This window comes from Podarcis filfolensis (genome assembly GCF_964270895.1).
Source record: "Podarcis filfolensis genome assembly, chromosome: 6".
Classification (NCBI taxonomy): Eukaryota; Metazoa; Chordata; class Lepidosauria; order Squamata; family Lacertidae; genus Podarcis; species Podarcis filfolensis.
In genome coordinates, this window is record NC_139609.1 from 72,062,928 (window position 1) to 72,083,996 (window position 21,069).

The 21,069-nt window shown below is 41.2% G+C and overlaps 1 protein-coding gene across 18 annotated transcripts in view; it reads right to left on the bottom strand.

Annotated features, from left to right (window-relative positions):
- Positions 1-933: 933 nt before the first annotated feature.
- DLGAP4 (DLG associated protein 4) overlaps positions 934-21,069 on the bottom strand; it is a 334,263-nt gene continuing 314,127 nt past the window's right edge. For 7 of the 18 annotated variants that reach the window (XM_083618473.1, XM_083618472.1, XM_083618475.1 and 4 more), the window contains 6 exons: positions 11,932-12,293; positions 8,724-8,815; positions 7,848-8,257; positions 6,730-6,821; positions 5,607-5,759; positions 1,574-4,421 (listed from right to left, as the gene is read on the bottom strand). In XM_083618473.1, coding sequence (XP_083474599.1) covers positions 4,203-4,421; positions 5,607-5,759; positions 6,730-6,821; positions 7,848-8,257; positions 8,724-8,815; positions 11,932-12,293 — 1,328 coding nt within the window. In that variant the 3' untranslated portion in view covers positions 1,574-4,202. Of the gene's footprint in view, positions 4,422-5,606; positions 5,760-6,729; positions 6,822-7,847; positions 8,258-8,723; positions 8,816-11,931; positions 12,294-12,656; positions 12,719-21,069 lie in introns of all 18 variants that reach the window. The other 11 variants (XM_083618467.1, XM_083618465.1, XM_083618466.1 and 8 more) reach the window with 4 other exon arrangements.

Consider the following 21,069-nt stretch of genomic DNA (forward strand, 5'->3'; position numbering starts at 1 on the left):
GAGTAGAGGAAAAAGATATAATTACATTTGAGAAGATTGCAGCAGCGCTTCTTACCTGGCTTCCCGTGTTTCAAGTGGGTAATAAGCAGAACCAAGCTGAATTTACACTCTGGTATTAAAATATCCATAGGAAAAAAGGAGAAAAGGAACACCCAACTGTGTTAGATTACCATGCAAGTCAATAAACATGAGTTTATAAAATGCTCTCACCAAGGTTATTTTTATTTTTATTTTATTATTAATGATTGATTTGGTCATGCCCTCACGGGTGACAAAAACATTCCCTAATCTAACTAAAACCCTTGTTGTTTTAGAAACATGATTTCCCCACCCCCACTTTACTTGTTGTATCTGGTTGCCTGCTCTAGAATGGAGTTCAGAGAGTAAAGATCACAAACTGCAAGAGACTGAGGCGTAAGGGCACAAAAGAGGCACCTTTCTTTGTTTTACTGTCGTTTACAATGGCAGCAAGGTTCCCATTACAAGACATTGGGCTGCTGGGTCTAGATACAAGGTTTTTTGTTTAAAAAATATTGCCACTAAGGGGCTAATCAATTCTTTCTTCCTGTTTCCGCTGCCCCCCGCTATAAAACTAAGGGAAGGAGGTGAAATCACTTGGGAGGGGGGAGGGTCACCTTTTTTGTTTTCATAGTTGGAAAAACAACCATGTTATCGATCAAAGCACTATGGACATTTGTTTTTACATCCTCAGAATTATTAGATAATCAGAACTATAATAGCATTTTTGGAGCAGTTTCACCAAATGGGCATCTCTGTGATGTTCTTTTTGGGTTGTTTCTTGAGGGGAAAACTCCCCACTGACCCATCATCTTTCTCCAGAACTATTGCTACAACGGATGAGTAAATAAGTCACAACAATCTTCCTAGCCTTGTTATTGGGAACAAATCTGTTTCTTTTTATGCCTTGGAACAGCATGGTGCGAGGAGAGAAGACTGGACCAATATAAGGATAGCTGAAACAAATGAATTTTGCAATCTACTTGACAGGCCTCACCTGGTTGAGGGCAGGCATTGGCTGCATCCTCATTACACCCATGCAGAAGTCTTAAAAGCTCCATTTAACCAAGCTGCTAACTTTCATGGCATATAGAGGCACAAATGAAATTTAACAGGTTTGGAAGTTTTGTTCCAGAAGCAAGGTTGCTGTTTCCCCCCCTCTCCCACCTACTGGGCCCCCTGCTGAGACTGTAGAGATCTAGGTGTCTGGAAAGACAATTGTTTCATCCCTGGATGCAAAGGTTTCTGTCACGAAGAGGGTAGTATTGGTGAACTACCAAACGTAGGTCATTTGCTATCTTATCACCCTATTAGGTAAAACTAATTTGTACATAAAGCACTTTCCTCAGACTGGGCGAAGAAGTCTCCTGCAGAGGTGGGAGGTCTATCAAAGCAAAGGACAATTGACAGTTACACTGATCCAGCCACTGCAATAATGTTTATGCTTCTATGTCATTTCATGCAAGTGATATCCATCTTTCAGTGCTGTCTTGCAGCTCAAGAAGCAGTGACTACTAATTACACTACTTAAAAAAAAACACAGAAGAAAGAATGCTCAGAGCTATAAAATGAGGTGAAGGTTTATTGAAATCCAGTCACTTGTAAAACCAGCCAACTGCTTTTGCTTTGATCTCACCCCACCAACTAGATGAAAGCCCACACCTATTTCCTACCTATGGTTAGCAAAGCTGAAGACCTCCGGAGAGATCTCTCTTCATGACTCAAGCTTCCTTCACAGTGTCTTTTGAATCCAGTACCACTTCTATTCTTATTGCGACAGACTGAAGCCACTTCACACACCTTTTTTAGGTGTACACATAAAACACTTTTTGAATACACCTAAGATATAAAAAGGACAAATGTGGTAAATACATGGGTTGTGTGGGTAGACATGCCAGAGAACAGGGAATCAGTCGTGTTCTCTTCTATGTATACATGTGGGGGGAAACATTTGTTTGCTGCTACATAATTAGAAGCAGCAGCACTGAGGCAGGGGAAGTGAAAGGTCGCTTAGGCTGCTGTCCATAAAAACCAATTAAGGTGGATGTACGTAGATTTAACGTTTAATCCCATTGACTTCAAGCGGGAATCTCTGAGCTAAAAGACACTCACCAGCAACTGAGTCCATCAAGCAATTACCTGCCTAATTCCCGAGATTGCTGCCTTTGGAAACGTGAGTAAAACAAGTAGCATTCCACACATTTCAAATTTTAATACAAAGAACTGTGAAAGTCAGCCATTTGTTTCAAAAGTCAGTCAAGGACTGTCTACCATTGTTATAAAGACATTTGAGGTAGGGGAAGGGAAAAGAGGGGAATAAATCAAGCTTGATTTGAAGCCACGGTCTATATGGCCAAGCTTCCACAGGTTACAAAAATGCACATTATGTGGGCAGCTGGAGAAATCTGTAACACTCTCTATGCATAGACACTGTACACAGCATTCACTGACATGATTTAAGTTGTAGCGTTTTATCATCACCTCCTTAAATTACTAATGCACCAGAATAAAATTCCTTTGGAGTTTTGACCACCTGAACAACTTCTATCATCTTCCACAATGGTAGTGCACAGCTTTCAGACAAATGCACACTTTTTTGTGGGGGGGGGGAGGAGGGGGCACAAGGTGGTGGGCAGAGGAGAAAGTTGGAATTGGCTATTTGACTCCTGGCTCCATAAAATGAGGCCAAAATGGGAGAGGAGAAAGAGAGGAGGGTCAAACTGAAGGTTGATGACAGCATCCCCAAATAAGATGGGACACAGAGGGGTGGGATGGGCAAGAGGAACCTGAAAATATGCAGGGTATATATTTTTGCACACACTTTTACACACATCTAGCTATAGTACATGTAAAAATATATGCTATACATACACCCACCCTCACCGAGGTGCTTTTTAAAGACACCCTCTGAATGCGTGCATGTGTGAATGGGTACGCATGTGTGCGTGTGTGTACGAGTTAAATATACAGATCCTAATAAGTGTATATGTGCATATGTACACATACATACAGGTGGGCAGGCAAACTGCCAAGTCTCCATCAGCTACCTCCTCTTTGATTTTCTGTACAAAAGCCATTGTCCTCCACTGGAGAATATTACACACCCCTTTGATACAAGTCCCTCCCCTTGTGTAGCAGCTGCTTTCTTATACACAGATCTTTGCACACACAAAAAACCACACATAAAAATTGCAGGGAGGGGGGATTGCAGGAAAGAGAACAGAAGAGTGTGTGTGTGGGGAACCTATGAATCCATGCTGTATTTCTGACTGAGCACCCTGTGCGGGAAATCTTTCTGTTGCAGCACCATTCAAGGGAGTGTGCACAGGCCACAACAACTATCTTATTGCACTTGTTTTGCTTCCAGGCTGTGTTAACATCCCACTCCATTTACATCCCACAGATCTCACCCTCGCTTTACATAATTAAACCAAAGCCCCACTGCCACCCACCCCACCCCGGGCCACCTACCCCCAAACCCACCTCTAAGGGAAAACAATACATAATAAAATCAAAAGGCTGCTCGCTAGCAGAGTGCAACAACAGCACACACTGAACAGGGTGTTTTCTTCTGGAGCTCTGTGGAAGATTTTACTTCTAACACAGTAAACGACACCATGCAGAAAAAGGATGACAAAGAAAGGGGAGCTAAGAACTACAGAACAGGAGAAAAACTAGGAGCAGGAGTAGAACGAGAGCAAAGAGGGGGAAAAAAAGAAAGACTTTGTGGAGGGGAAGACAGAAAGAATACAGTGAGGAGAAAAAAGCGCAGCATGGCAAGTGCCCAAGGCTTTGTTTCAATTTTTGTCCATTTCATGTAAACAAGCTAATAATTCTCCTTAGATAGAACAAGTAAAAAGGTTGCAGTTCCAAGTCTGAAGGGCTGTGTTTCCAAGAGTCTGTTCCACCACACCACAGCCAGTGTGAAACAGGGTGGGAGAGAGAGAGAAAAACCCAAACCACAGAACCAGGAAGGGATTCTCCTTCAAAATTTTCATTACTTAAAGCTGGAGAGGGGAAAAAAAGAAGAAGAGAGAGACAGACAGAGAGATAGCCAAATTGGGAGCCCTTTGTACGATTGGCTCTGTGTCTCTAGACCAAATAAATCGCACTAAATTTAGTGAACCTTATTTTTCCTTTTTAATGGCATGAAAAAGAGTGTGTTTTCTTCCTCTTCCCCTTGCTCAAAGACGGGTCTGTGCCTCGGGAACGTAGATTTCAATGCTGTCCGCGCTCTCGGTGGCAGAGTTCTGCCGGACTGAGGCAGCACGCTTGGCTGCCATGAGGCGCTTGCGGGCTTCCTGGCGCTGTTTATCCACCGAGTCAGAGGCCTTGTCCCGGTTCAGCTGGGATTTAGGTTTGGCTGGCTTCTTTGGCACGGGAGGGGGCGGCTTCTTCTCTTCCTTCAGGGAAAAAAGAACAGCAAAACATTAAAAGGAACTGCAGGCAGATCTGTTCTCTTTCTCAACAGTTTTGTCTGCAATCAAAGTTCTGCGCCAAAAAATTAGGCTGTTATGCAGCACATAGGCTTCGGGTTTTTTTAAAAAAATGCTAGTATCCCCACGACGGGGTGAGCTCCCGTTGCTCGGTCCCTGCTCCTACCAACCTAGCAGTTTGAAAGCACGTCAAAGTGCAAGTAGATAAATAGGTACCACTCCAGTGGGAAGGTAAACGGAGTTTCCGTGCGCTGCTCTGGTTCGCCAGAAGTGGCTTAGTCATGCTGGCCACATGACCCGGAAGCTGTACGCCAGCTCCCTCGGCCAGTAAAGCTAGATGAGCGCCACAACCCCAGAGTTCGCCATGACTGGACCTAACGGTCAGGGGTCCCTTTACCTTTAAGTAATGTGAACACATTCAGTATTGGTATTAGAACCACTGGAATTCACAAAGTAAGGTTCCCTTGACTCACAACTGTGAGAAAATACAGTTGGGACTTAAATAGACTATTTGCAGTAAAGCAGCATCAATTTATATCATTCACTAGTGCTACAATTATTCCTTATGCACCCTATAGGAGCACAGATCAGAAGTGAGATGGGAAACATGGGGAGGGAGATTTGGACAGGAGGATCTGACTTTTAATCTAGCATTTTTACACCAATTTTCTTATACTATTTCAGAATGGTCTAAACACTTTCTACTATTTTTTCCCCTTGTCAGGGGAAAACACAGACTCCTGCAGTCCGTGTTTTTAACAGCAAACAGGGACTATATCAAAACTTTCTACAACCACCTCTAAATTTTGCAAGATGCCTGAGGACCCCAATATATGCAACATTATTATTATTTGTATTTGGTCTCATTTTTGTAAAGTGCCTTGGAAGCATGTGCAATGTGTGTGTGTGTGTGTGTGTGTGTGTGTGAATTTTGAAAATCAAACAATAAATCAAACAAAAACTGATCAGGCACATTTACTGGAAGCAAATCCCATTGGTTAGAGCAGCAGGTTTAACTTCCAAGAAACCTCTTAGGATTATGCTGTAAGTTAAGCTACCTAGCACAGACCAAGCCACTTTTCTTCTCTTTTCAAATGCTCCCACTGGACTTGTGCTGCTAAGCACCATTTCTTTATAATGCTCCATGCTCACCTTCTTCTCCGGTGGCTCCGTTAACTGCCAGCCATTAGCCTTTAGGTGGTACAGCTCATCAAATTTCATGCTGATGTCTTCGATGGACAATTGTAAGAGATCCCAAAAACCAGCAAGGTCTTGTGCTGTGGGCCTGGGATTGGAATTGGGGTTCTGACAGAAAGAGAATGTGAGTTAATTCAGAGTTAATGTTGAAGATGAGACTTGAAGGTCGTTTTTAAGTTCATGTGGAAACATCTGAATCTCCTGACTGCATTCAACATAGCACTAAAGCCGGAAACTTATCTTCTCTCTCCCCCCGCCCCTCCGCTGCACTGCAACATTGAAAACTCTTAATTGCCTGCTGCAGATCCGTATACTTTTCAAGTACAATTTAACATACCGTATTTTTCGCCCTATAGGACGCACTTTTTCCCCTCCAAAAATGAAGGGGAAATGTGTGTGCGTCCTATGGGGCGAATACAGGCTTTCGCTGAAGCCTGGAGAGCGCGAGGCTCTCGCTCTCCAGGCTTCATGAAGCTCTGCGCAACCCTCTGGAGCCCGGCGCCAAGCCACGCTGGGCTCCGGAGGGTTGCGCAGAGCTTCCTGAAGCCGGCGTGGCTCCCTAGGCTTGCGGATAGCAGGCTGTTCTGGGGGCTGGGGTCGGGGGAAGCTCGGGCTTCCCCTGCGCTAGCCCCGTGCCTGGGGGGGGGGAAATAATTTTTTTTCTTTATCCCCCCCCCCAAAAAAAAACTAGGTGCATCCTATAGGGCGAAAAATACGGTAATTTGTTTCTCCTGGTTTACTTGGTCAAATCTGTGGCTGCCTCAATCACAGCTATGTCCTCACATATCCTCTTTGATCTACATTACCATATGGTTTTAAGTTTTGTTTTTTTTTTAAAAAATCCCATTTAACACTATGGTTGTATGTGGATTGGTACTGGGGAAGAGACAACTCATCCAGGGGTGTCTCTGGGATGGGAACATGGCTGAGTTAAAAAACTGCACTGAAGTACTTGGCAGAAGAGAACTGTAGGCACACTGCCACATTTTTTACTTCCTAGGCAAAAGCCTAATAAGTGACCAAATATTCCCCCCGCTTAGACACAGTTTATAGCAATTACAGAGATTTCCACACTCACCAAGTTTTGGTCACAGAGGCCACGGAATTGCTGGAACTTCTGTGACATTAGTAATTGTGCACTGCCCACTGCACTGAGGACTTTGCCTAAGACTGAATTAGAAAGGTATATTTTAGAAGATGAAGTGCTTTGGAAAACAGAATATATAAGGATATTTGAGGTGAGAGTGGCTCCCTTTGTCCTTCAGATTTATCTTCCTTTCCCTTCAGTAACCAAAGTGTTTTTCATTCGGAGCCATTAATGACAAGCCATTAGAAATGACTCATGGCTCCTTTGTGAGGGCATGTTTTGTTAGCCCTTGTTCTACTGCCAACAGCAATACCCTGTACAGCAGCCACCATCGGGAATGGCAGACAGCCATACTGCTGCCAGTTTCTTTGTTTGTAATACAGTGCTAGTGAAGTCTAGCAGGGATAGCGAGAAGCCTTATTTAATATTCTCCCAAAGGCCCCTCCATAGCATTTGAGGACACAACGCCATCAAAGAGCCCAAGATCTCTGAGCGCAATTTACCCTCATCACAGATTTGTGAGCAACAGCTTTCTATTTGCTAGCCTATCTCCACCTAACACTGACTTCATTTCAGTTTTACCAGGTGCAGTGTTTTAGTTGGTTTTTTTAAGTCACACATAAAAACGTGGAGTTTTTGAATACATCCCTGATGTGTTCCAAAAAAATGGCGCTGAAGTCCTCTGTCTACCCACTCTTCAGCTACATTTAAAGGTCTCAAGAGAGCACTCTCATTCAGGCTCCATTTACACTTTAATTTCCTCAGAATAGGGAATGGAGTGACATAGCTAAACGTGATCTCAAGGAAAATTAGATAGCAGATTCTCTCCATAGTAGCACTGAAAACAATGAAGTGGAAAACACATCGGAAGAAACTATGGATTGTTGCCACTGTCCCTACAATATTGAAGAAAAAAAGAATTCGAACAAGGCTCTCCACTTCCTTTCTCTACAAGATCCACAGTAAAAAAATACGAAGTGTTCCTTTCAGTAAGTTGCTATTTGGGCCCAGCCTCACACTCATTCATGAACACTGTGCCAGGAAAAGATTTCACCATTTCAGACTGAAATCTCCTTTACCACCAGAGTCAGTTTATTATCCATACCAACCTTCTTCAGAGAGATTATTCTCTTTGGTCTCTTGGTCCATCTGACGACACCATCCTTCTAACCTTTCAGTCTCTGCCTGCAGCAGCTTCTGAAACCAATACCCGTCCCTTCGGCAAGCTCCCGGCTGTGTTGGTTCTGATGGAGTGTTGGTGGATGTTTCAAGCCAGGGGTCCGGAGGAGGAAGAGAGGAAGGCTCTAGGGCTGGGTCATTGCTATCTCCATAGGAGAGGTTTCTCTTGATCTGGGAGGGCATGGCTGTTTGCCTCGTACTGGCATCAAGGCTGTTGGAGTTGTTGCATGGGGGGCAATCAGCAAGGCTTCTCTCAGGTGATTTACAGGTAGAGTTGTTCGGTTCTTGTGAATCAGAATCTGTATCCTGCTTGGCTGACATGCTGTGAGAGTGGCTGTTGCTACAAAGAGAAGGAGGGAAAGAGAGAGAATCAGAGGAAGCAGCCCTTGGGGAGGGCCGATTCGTTACTTGGCACACAGACACAACGATCTGCATCTGTTCGGGGCACCTGCAGCTGAGCTGCGTTTCCTTGCCCCGTTCCTCTCTGCACACAGACACACACGCACACATGCAGACAGACAAAATTATAAGGTTGCCTGCTCACTGCAATAGGCCATCCAAACAAAAAGACTGGCACACATCTATAATTACATTTCCAGTTCTATTTTTATTTTATTTTTTTATTCCAGGTTTCCAATGATTCACCTACATTACTAAGCCAACATGCTACTACTGGGAGAGGTTCTGCAACCCATCAATGCTCAGTGATTTGAGGCAGGAAAAAATAAAGAGGGAACTAAACTATAAAATGGGAAACTGCAGCTGGACGAGGTTTTTTTTCAAAAAAGCCTGCGTCTTCCACTTACCGCCACTCGTCCTCTACCTGTACCCCGATGGACTGGAATTTGGTGGCTGATGGAGGGGGCTCCTCTTTTGCCACTGGCTGAAGGCAGTCAACCTTATTAACAAAAAGATACAAACAAAAAAAACAAAAACACAAAAACTTGCTGCTAGAATTCACATTTGAAGGAAGGAGGCATGCACGCACGCAAACACACACACACACACACACACACACACACACACACATGCACTGGTCATGCAGACACCACACATCAAAAGGCAGCACATTTTCTTTTCTTCCTTTTTCGCTATGGAGATGGGGAGAGAGAGAGGGAGGGAAACGAGGCTGCTGGCACCATAAACCAGGCCATTGCCATCCTATCTAAAGCTAATTTCAAGGCTGTTGCCATTCGCAGTAGATTTTTGTTTAGTAAGGGATTTTTAACTGAATAGTTATGCATCTGTGATGTGAAATTTTAAACTGCTTTAAATTTTTTAAAATAAATTCTTATACTTTCTTGGTGAGATGATCCTAGAGGGAAGTTTAGAAGCACTGGGATGGGGCAAAACAGAACTCTGAATAGGAATATTGGCTTTATTACACAGTTATTTGTTTATTCATACCCTGCCTTCTTCCCTGATGGAACTCAAGGCAGCTTATGGATAAAAACAAGAACCACTAATGTTCTTGTATAGATGCCAGGTGAACTTGCTATAAGAAGGCACGAAGATGCCATATTTATCCTATCCTTCTGTTGCATATTATTTAGACTGTTTTAAGTGGCTGGAGTATAATAAAGGAAAGGTTTCAATATTTTGATATTATACTTACAGCTGCTCTTAAAAGGACATTTTAAAGATAGCATTTCTCTGTAATTCCCCATCTATTCACCAAGTATTTGGGAATGGGATGGGAAAAAACAAGCAACCCAGAGGGAACACAAGTTATTGCTTGCATAAAGAAGAATCAATGTCAAGGTAGAACTGATGTAGACCTCAGCAATGCAACGATTTATAGCTCCGCTTAAAGAGCTTTTGGTGAAGGCGAAGTGATTGCATCAAAGCTCCCAGCAGGCAAAGCAATGCAAATAAAGTGTGAAAAAGACAGTATAGCACAGACTGGTGTTATGCCTTGTAGGCGGAGATAACTTCCTAGCTTCAAAGATGCCAGCAGCTTTAGCCAATATGAATTTGCATAACCTTTGGCTATCTTAATGCAACACAGTTTTCCTTTAGTGCTTATATTTGTGCCAGTGCACTTCTAGGAGCACAAAACTGTATTCCCATGTGCACTGTAATAGGCAGAGGGCAGGATAGAGAGGAGAGTTGGTACAGTATATCTCAGAGGGATGTGACTGATGCAGGATAGAGGAAGTACACAGTTTCAAGCTTCCAACGTGAAATGTGAAGAAAAGGTGCAGGTAACTAATAACAATGGTGGAGTGTTTTACAGAGTGTGGGAAAGAAGCAACTTTGCTAGAGCCCTGTTGTAAAGAACTACACAAGTGCTTCTGCAGTTGTGATTCAGCAATTGTACTATTACATAAGCTATTTTAAATTATCCGTTAAAAAGCCAACTAAGTGTTAACATAAAATGGAGTGGGGACATAGGACAGTTCTATTATGTCCAATGGGTGCCTGTGATACCAGTATCTTCACAAGCAACATCTCAGTAACTTCACAACAGAAGCACTAACTTGTCTTTCTGCTGCTAGATTTGGTGAAATGTCATCGATTTGTGGAGTTGGAAGGGCCCCTGTGGATCATCTAGCCTAACCCTCTGCAATGCAGCAATATCCAGCTGTCCCGTACAGGGACTGAACCTGTGTTTTCATTCACTGTTGTTTCATGCTTGCGTTTTAATATTTGCTTTTTTATTTTAATACTATTGTTAACCTTCTCTTGAAGGCTCCTTTTAGGTGGATGAAGCAGGGTACAAATTATCTCATGAATAAATAAGCCTGGAGGTAATGTGCCTGGATCCTTTGGAACAAGTGAACAACTGTATGCTTTCTCTGCTTTAAGAAGCATCTACTCTATGGGAAACGTATTTTAAAAAGAATACTCTTTCCTCCTGTAATGAGACATGCACAAACTGTGTTTTCAGCCTCTGCTTATAACGTTTCCATTTACCCTGGACGTTTCTAACATGTCGCTGGCCACTGTGTAATTCTGCCAGATCTGTTTTATTTGTATTTTTTGCTGTGTAAGATTTCATATTTGTATCTTGTTGTACACTGCTATAGTTGTTGTTTTATTTATTAAGCAGTTGATAAATATTCTGAATAAATAAGTTGGGTAGTCTAGAAATACTCATAGTTCGAAGACCAACACACAAAAGGTTTTGTGCAGTAAAGAACATGTATTTGTCGAAGTTAATCTGTTCCTGCTAACAACAATTGGATTTGCACTCAGGTACTTTCTTACTTGGGTGAGCACAAGTCTTTGGCTCAGCATGGGAAGCAACTGCAAAGCTTCCAGTAAGGAAGGAATGCATAGCTGTTCTGGAAATCTGACAGCAGAAGGCAGAACATTACTTATTATTTAAATGTTCCCCAAAGTAGCTTTCTTTTCTGCATCATGTACAGCAGTGCATGCATTCCTGACCTTTAACAATGCCATTAGATTCCCTGTGAATTTACAGGAAATCCAGGAACCAAAGAATCATTATTTGACAGAAAGCCAATGAAAATGTATGTTTAAGTACTTAGTATGCCACTTCCACAATATTTGAACTTGCATGTGTTTTTGCAGAATTCTGCAGTCAGAACATCTGCCATGCAAAAGTCGAAATCTTACTGACTAACAGCCAAGGTTTACTACACTGTGTGTGGCATATAGGAAATTGATTTTTCTTAACAAGGTAAACTTCTCTTGATTTAGAACTGAGTCGATTCAATTGCACAATGCACGTCTTAGGATAGGGCTGAACCCTGTGATTCTTTAGCATGTCTGCCCTGTAAACACCTCTCTCTTATGGGCGTCAACAAGTGGACTCGGGGTGCTACCAATACGTGGGGGTTATCAAAGAAGAATTTCCCTACAGGCCTGTTCGCTATATATGCCTTGATTGATTTCTTCTCAAGTGCCCCTGGACTTTTATAAAGTCAAAGTTCAGCAGAGGCACACCAAGCGGGCACAGATGCCAGAGCAGTGAAACAAGGATGCACATGTAAAAATGGTTACATTAAGAACATCTTCTAGTGCTAATGAGAACAAACAATTCCATACTTGTATTCCTATAGATGACAGCTTCCTTTTGGGGATATTCTCCACCTTTGGCTCCTCACTTGTCAGGGTCCCCTTGTCGCTCTTCAAGGTTGCATTTTTCTGGGGTAACTCGGGAGGCTCCCTGGCTGGAGGCACAATGCTCCCTCTTGTCACGCTGGGTGGTCTGGTGCTGTCTAAGCTATCCGAGGAATTGCTCAGTCCCGACTGGCTGTTGACCTCGCTCTTGTGGTCCTGGTTGTCCAGGTAGTTGTCTTGTGCCGATTCAGTGCTGCTCTGCACGGTGACAGAGATGAACGGCTTTGAGGTGGTCCGAGGTGGGACTGGTGGCGGTGTCTTTTTATAGCCCACTAGGCATGCCGAACCTGCGACAGCGGCAGCGAGAAAGTGTGGAGGGAGAGAAGAGAAGCAGAAGATGGAAGAGAAAGCAGCAAAAACCCAGTGAGTTGAGAGGAAAAGCAAATTGGTAACAATGTTTAGAGAAGCTAACAAGCATAGATGCAGAATAGGTCAGCCTATGCACGGAGCAGCCCAAAGCACATTAATAGCCAGCACTACCCTGCTGTGAAATTCAAGAGGAACACCATAACACAGACTGGAAGATAATGGAAAAAGTGAGGAAGAACCCTCCAAAAAGCTATAAAGCAAGCCACACTTGAAAGGGGCTACACAGTAGTGGGGTGGAAGCCTGCAATTTTGCTTTATATAGAAGGTCCTGATAAAACCACCTCTTGGTGTTTGAACCCATCAGTGGAAAGTTTCAGTATCTTGACCAACCTGGTACTTGGACCTAGAAAATGAGAAATGCCACAGAAAGATGCTGTGAGACACCAGCCATGCTCACTTTTGTTGAAAAACAGTATTTTTGAGAAATAAAGCTCCAGGCTTACTAATAGCCACTCAAATTCTGGAGCTAGAACAACAGGGCATTCCACAACTTTCTTGATGTGGAACTTAAACTTCATAAAATAAACTTGCCATATAGTTTCAGTAAATAACGAAGCATTTTGTAGCAGCTTAAAGACAAAAGAGCCTAATTGTGTGAGCGGAATGACTTCCATTTACTCAATGGGACTTTCCTCCCTCTCCTCCCTCCTGCATGCTGTTACGAAAAAGGAGCAATGCCGCTGAGTGCTCCAGATGGCTGGAAAGCCAAACAGGATGTTTATGTTATGGGACTGTACCGTGGGAACCAGGGACAGTCTATTATGTGCTCTGAGCACCGGATGTTAGCTCAGAGTGTCACATGACCCTGTACTGGAAGTACATGGGTGGAGTTATTCTCTCTCTGCATGACCTTCTCAAATTTGCTCCAGAGGGTTGAGGGAACCTTTAAAACAGATTTAGGGGGCACATGGGTGAAGAGAGGGGGTGAAGCGTCCATTGTGCAAGGAGAAACCCTTTCAGTGATGGAAAGCTCACCACAGAGCTACAATGAATGCAACTCGAAGCCATTTTGATGAGGCCCAAGCTTTTGTGGGCTGGAGTCAACTTCGTCAGGTGCCAGCTTTCTTTAGCAGTAACTACAGAATCTCTGGTATATACAGCTGATGAAGTGGATTATAGTTCTTGAAAGCTTATACTTAAAAAAATTCCTAGTTTGAAGGTGTCACAATAATTCATTTTTTTTTCTATAAAAAGGCAGCTCCTGTCGGAACGCGATCTCCCAAATAAGATGGACTTAAAAATAAATAAATAAATAAAGCAAGCAAGCCACCGACACATCCATATTCAGCCAATTTTACATGGACCTGGATCTAAGCTAACTGAAAAGTGATGCACACGTGCTGAAACTTGAGAGTTTAGTGCATACTTGTGGGTGGGTGTCGCTGCAAGAGCTTATAAAGTGGATTCCAACTTCCTTTGGCAACAGCTACGGAATAGTTGGCATATAAAGTTAAGCTAACAATAAAAGTCTTTACTCCTATCTAGGGACTATATTAAAATTACCTATATATTTTAAGCATGAAAACCTGTTTTTATTGTGAACCAGCTTCTTTTATTTTAAAATTTTATGGTTTCAAATATGTCTTTTGTATATTTTAAACAGGCTATGTGTATTTGAAATTATTTTAATCTTACTTTGTAAGTCAGCTCAAGCATTTTATATAGAAAAATGTAGGATAAGCTACTGTTTTGCTTGTTTACTTCACAACTCTTCAGCCACTCAGTGGCCAACTCATTATGTATAATTATGTCTGAAGGCAGCTAACCTATGGTTTTTGTTGTTGCTGACTTGTTTCAATAAGCCACAGTTAAGATTAACCATAGTTTTTCCAGGTTCAGACGTAAGGCTAAACTATGATCAGATGAAAATAGTTTCCTTCTTTGGCTACACTGGAGAAAAAATAGGAGAGGCGGATCATTCAAGCACAAGCCTTGCCTTTTCAACAATAGCCCATAATTTATCATTATGTCCAAACACAACCTCCTAATCCAGTTGATATGAAATACTAGCCCCAAAGACAGAGATGAATAAAAGGAGAACATACTTGATATTGTTTGTAAGAAAGGTTTGAGTGTAGGCAGTTGTACACTCTGTGCTTCAGTCCACTGAACTATGTGCATTGCATCCTGATTCTCCCTCTTAACAGTTAATTAAAGCAGTCAGTGCTGACAGAAACAGAGTCAAAACAGGACTACAGAGAAACAAGAGGGAGTAAACTGTATACCTGGGGGAACCCCAAGACATACATTAAATTTATTGACCAATTCTGCCCCCACCCAAAGCCAGTCCAATGAGCATGCTCAGTAGCCACAGAATGTTACACGTGTCCGTTGTAAAAGCAAAGGTGGAAAGGAAAGAACAGAATTATTTGCTGGGTGCAGCCATGGCTGCCCAGAAGGAGTTCTGAACAGGACACACCTGTGAAAAGAACACACACTGCAATATTTTGTTGCAGGCCACACCTATTTGAAGCCCTCATCTTTTCCCTGGTCTGTTTTCAGCATTCATTAAAAAGTGACCTTGCATTACTCAAAGGGCACTTATTACAAGGACTTTCCCAGGCAGATTACATAATGAATACTGATTTTCCTCCTCATAATTAACTCTGAATAAATACTGTTTGTGAATGGTATTGAATATAAACTAGAAGAGGAGGAGGGAAATACACCTCAAAAAGGAATTCTCACATTGGAAAATGGCTTTTGATAGTTTTGTTATGGATGTAAAGCATACACAACTCATCTGCATTGGAAATATTTCTCCTTCCTGGGATGTTAACATAAATAGCCTCCCAATCATTCCTGCTCTTTAAGCCCCAAATGAGCACCTAAAGAGGAAAAATACTAAAATTAGGAAGCCAGAAGTGATTGCCCTTCCTCTCCTCACAGAGCCATCTATCTATTCCTCAGAATAATCTGCTTCAGAGCCCCAGAGGACATGAGGCCACAAACCTGTGACAGAACAGCAAGAAAAGCATCTCAAACTTTTCATCAAAACATTAATGTCTAGCAAGTGTTTAGCTCAATACACAAGAGTCTGGTAAAATATGGTGTTCAAACTGAAGCCTCGGAAATAATCACCCCTACAGTTTGTACATACATACATACAGTTTGTTCATACCATACTAATTAGTTTTATTTGTTAGCTATTCTCTAGCATTTAGTAGCTCAGAGGAGCACCTGTCTTATCCTCTATTTCATCTCTAAGTTCCAGAAGGTATCACCACAAGAAGTCAGTTATTGAGTAAACCTTTGGTCTACTGCATGCAGTAACAGTCCATCTAGCTTTCTTTTGGGTAGCGGCATTCCAACTTCTTAGGTAAAGGTCATGTGGAGTCTTCCTACCCAATATCCAGGAGCTGGAGCTGCAGCATCAAACCTGGGATATTTTGCATGCAAAGCAGGTGATCTATTTTGCAATATGAAGTGTACTTTTAGCTGACAAGAACTGGGTGAAACATTACAGGCTCATGGGACGTTTAAAACTCACAGATTTCCTTCATCAGCACTTGGGGCCATAATGTCAGAAGCTACAGACATGAAGAATTAGTAATTCTGAATTCTTACTTTCTCTTAAGTTTAGACAAGCACAACACTAGACTTATTCCAGTCAAATGAAATTTCTTTTAAACCTATATAAACAGGTTGCTTACTTTTGATATATATGCTGCTTAGCTATCTGTCATTTTTCTGGCAACAGCTATTTTCAGAAAATAGCATTTCAGAAGTTGGTACCATCTATTTCGATTAATTATTTCCAGGCATTCTTGGTTGCCTCCAGTCTTGGCCAACATTCAAAAGCTTGCTGGCAGCTGGCCAAGATTATTTGAATTTGTGTGTGAAGATGTTAAAAAAATGGTTTAATCTTTAAATAGCAGCGACTTCATATTAAACAAGTCAGCACAAGAATGCAGAACTAGTATGTATGTACCACACACCTTTTTTAAACAACAACCATAACCAAAGTTATATTTGCACGGTTATTTTTTGAAGTGTTTTACTGTAGCAGAGAACAAACTGGCAGTAGAACTTGACTTTAAATCTAAAAGACTCGTTTGTTGCAAAGCATGGCAAGAACAATGCTGCAGAGAAAGAAATGGGCTTTTTATCTGGAGCCAAGAGCATCAGTCAGCTTATTGAGGAACATTTGTTTACTTGGGCAAGAACTCAGTCACTCACAATCCAGGAAGACAGACACAGTTATGTGTGATGCTCAGTGCAATGAATGAACAAATAAGGAACCATAATTGTTTCAAAACAATTGCTGATTTGCATTATTCTGTTCTACCCAGTATCACAAACCCTTTGAGTTTGTAATGGTGGATCACCAATATATTAAAAAGTAGAATACCTGCGTTTTAAACCAATCTAGTCCCATGGTGGAAGTGGGATAAAATCAATACATGGTTGACTATTCCAGCATTATTGGATGATTAATTATGATACCAGTTGAGTTCACTAGGTAGTGTCTACACTCTCATCCTTTATAAAGGAGGGATAGATACATGTTGCAAATGGGGGAAAGAGGAATTCAAAAAGAGCAATCCAAATAACCATAGGGATAGATTAATAGTTTAATCTTAAGCAGTCACCATCACACACAAAATGCAAACCAAGAAAGCACAAGCTACTCATTACTCCTGTGTAGTATGTAGAATGATAACATGGACATCTTGCAAAAGCTAATTTACTGATATCTCCTAACAGCAGTTTGATAACATGCAGTTGACTTTGTAAAATTCCTCAATCCAAAAGGGTATTGCAGTTTGATAATGAACTCTGTATCTTGCATTACACTTGAGACACAAGAATTTCAAGACATTCTGTCTCCACATGTGCATAGTTTACAAAGCCATGTACTATTTTACACTATTTTACAGAGGACCCACTCACCTCTCCCCAAAAAGCCACACTGAAAGGAAACAAACTATCTAGTTTAAAGACGATCGTAGATACAAGAACAAACACGGCTACAAAATAAACTCTAATACATTTGGGTTATATGGTACTTCAAAAGGCGAAAATGTAAATTTCAGGATGTATGACATTCCAGAATAATTTCTCAGGGAACACATTGGGCATACATTATTGTATATTGGGTAATGAAATTAGTAAAAAAGATGTGAAATTAGTTTTGTATGCAGTTACAGCAGCCAGAATTTTGCTGGCGCAGAAGTGGAAACAGGAAGAAATGCCCACGAGAGAAGAATGGAGAATGAAATTGATGGAATACGCAGAAATGGACAGACTAACGGGGAGAATCAGGAATCAAAGAGACCAGAAATTCACTGAGGACTGGAAGAAATTTACAGAGTATATCAAAACTGTTTGTGATGATCAATTGCTAATTGTTGGTTTTCAAGAAGCTCTGTGAAAAACATTGATAGAAATATTGCTTAAAAAATATGTTATGATTAAGATTGGTAAAATGCAATATAAAATTGAGAAATGTGAGATAAAGAGATAATACGGAGAATTGTCAGACATGCTGATGGAAGTCTAAAAGAATAATTGAGTGAGTATTGGATGGTTAATTTTGTATAAATTTATGCTGGAAAATTAATAAAAATATTAATAAAAAAAACAAAATAACTTTTTTATTGGGTTCATATCAAAATCTGACATATTCAAGAAGGATGTTGTGAGTTTTAGGGCTGGACTTCCAACTTAATTCTACAAAATGGTCCATGCTTGATTGAATTGGCAAAAGTCTATTTAACAAGTTAAATGTAGCCCTTGGGCATATTCAGATTTAACAATGTGAAACCCATTGACCTAAACATATCACCTGCAAAAATACCAAATTTAGACTTTTCCATTTGAAGGGCCTGGGTGTCTTTTTTCCAGTGTCCCGTCTGTTCCACCCTAAGAATTATGTCTGCTCTCCATTAGACACAGCAAAAACACTGCAGTCTGCTGCACAATGGATTTCAAGCAAATTATTACCATAATGGCAATTCCCTCAGTACTCACACAGGTAATATTAAGCCATTTTGCAATATTTGCCTCTTAATTCCCTCATCTGTAGAGTTGTACAGTGTTTCACTAAGGCTGTGATCCTAAACACAGCTACTTGACAATAAATTCCATCAAGATTTGCTTCTGACAGGTGTGCAAACCAGTGACAAATCTGGTATAAGGTATTTGATTTCCAGTGATGAGCTGCCCTTTGCTAAACCTGCTAATACAAGTTAAGATAACATAATGTGCAAGTAATGAGAGACTATTAAGAAGGTCACATTTCACATGGATAATTTGCTCATATTCGAGGAAAATGATAGCCTTCATTCTGATGGGACTGATTTCAGGGAATCTAAATGCTTGCTTGAGCTTGGAACAAACCCATGTACCTTTTAACCCCATGCCACCTTGCAGGCACTTTACTATTTTTTGCCGCAATGGCTTGGTACCCCTTTAACCAGATGCAGATTATTCAAAGATTTGGCTCTGCCTGGAAGTCAAACAAACAGGGTGCACCCTAAGCATTCTTGATTCCATTCATCTTTCAGTGAAGTAGATTGTTAGGCAACTGGTACAGAGGCTGGGAGACTTAATAGAACATTAGAATGCAAAGGTCCTCTTTATAATACAATGTGTTCTTGTAGCAACCACCCACAGAGATGGATACAAGGTGGCAAGTGCTTAAAAGGTGTGCTGGTTTGTTGTGCGGTCTAAACAAGCTAGTGTTATATTGAATGTACACTGAGTTTCTCTTTCCATGTTCTTCCATGCACCATGGCAGAAATTCATTTGAGCCTTGCCCATGAAACACCCAATGCAAGTATGGTACATCTGTACTAGAGAACAACAATTCATTAATCAAAAATGATTTCTAAAAACTATTTTGGAAGGCACACACAAAATTGGGTTTAGATTTAAATAAACGTTTCTATGGCAATAGCTACTCTCTCAAAATAGAATTTTATTGCTCACTATGAAACACAGGAATGATTGCAGCTTTCTAAATTTAGACAGGGGACTAAGATAATCAATTCCATTTTAGAATAATCCATATTTTTTCAGTGATGAAAAGATCTCTGCTTGTTCAGCCTTTGAATGCCTGAGCCTCTACTGAGAAGACTGGCTGAAAAGTCTTTAAATATATTTTAAATTCATTAATTATCTGCAATATGCAGCACCTTTAAAAAAAACCAAAACTGCTCCCCAAAGCACATAAATGAGATGCAGAACTGGTGACGTTTGCCTTTGTACAGGGCAAAGCTGCAAAAATTGTTTGCTTCTGTTGCTACAACATCAAAGGAGGAATAGCAATCAGTATGTAGCCCGAGACACCTCTATTCCCAATTAGTGATGACAGCAGTTCTAGAAATTGTGATGACAGCACAGAGCATAGCTAACAAGAGTCTGTGAGAAGCAAAGAAACTGGGAATATATAGATGAAATACTGGGTTGGATTCCAAAATCCAGTCAGTGGAGTTGTGCTGATGTAAAAGGCACCACTGGTGTCTGTAATGCAAATGGAAAAGAGGCATTATACTGACAATTCACCCTCTCCATTACAGCACCACCATCACCTCTTAAGCTGTGCTGGAGGGTCCACCAATCTTTCAAAGCAGATGGGTGTGTGTTCAAGGGGTGGTGTTGATAAAATCAGTGAGAAATAGCACCTAGCACCTTCCATTAGTTGATCCTCCACTGGATCAAACACCAGTCATGGAAGGAGTCCTGTGAATGAAAGGGCAGCTTTGGATCCATTCTGCTATATAACCCTTTCCTTCCCCCACTGTAGCCTACCATCTCATAATTTCCAAATGGATGAGAAGATTCAACAATCCCAAGCAGCAGAATACAAGTCAGTTTCTTTAAATCCATTTTTTTCCATTTTGCTATGCTAACTAATGTTGGATAATGGATACGTTTCACCTTAAGGCAATTAGCAACATCTCCTCATTTTTGGAACAGAAGATCAATAAATTCTAATACTTATAAGAGTTTCTCTTCTTCTAGCTTTACAGGCAACATATTTTATTTTCCTCTGGGAGCTCCCACAATAATTTCATCAGCCTACAAAAGGCACTGACCTACATTCTGCCTCTCCCGTTGCTAGGGCCTATATCAGGTTTCTTAACAGCTAACTCTTATTTCAGCTACCTTGATTTCTTTTTCTGGAATGTCTATTTGACATTGTTTAAAAAAAGAGAAACAAGCCAGCACTTACGAATTATTCCCAAGGAAGTTGGCCGCAAGCTAAGGAATATTCATAGTAAATCTTTGTTTCTATTATCAACACACCTATTTTCATCACTTTGGAAGAAATGCCATATCAGTATTATTTGGGGGTGGAGGTTATACCTTGGAGTAGATGGTGGGCGGTGCAAGTGTAATTTCTGTATGAAGAGGGATGCATGTAAAGAAAACCAGTGTGGCGTAGTATTTAACAAGTGGGACTAGGAGCGAGGAGACCCAGATTCAAATCCTCTCTCAACCATGAAGTTCACTGGGTGCCTTTCGGACCAGCTGTTCTCCATAACATTCCTTAGAGGTTGATCAGGCTGGGAAAACAACGTAGAGTAGGAGGCGGGAAGAAGAAGAAAAGGCAGCATACTACACCTTGAGCTCTTTAGAGGAAGGGCAGCATAAAAATGTAATTAAGTAAAATACTGTCCATCTACAGTAAAATGGGCTGGAAAAGAAGAAAGGAAAGAACTGGGAGCTCGCTTAAGAGTGTGCTCT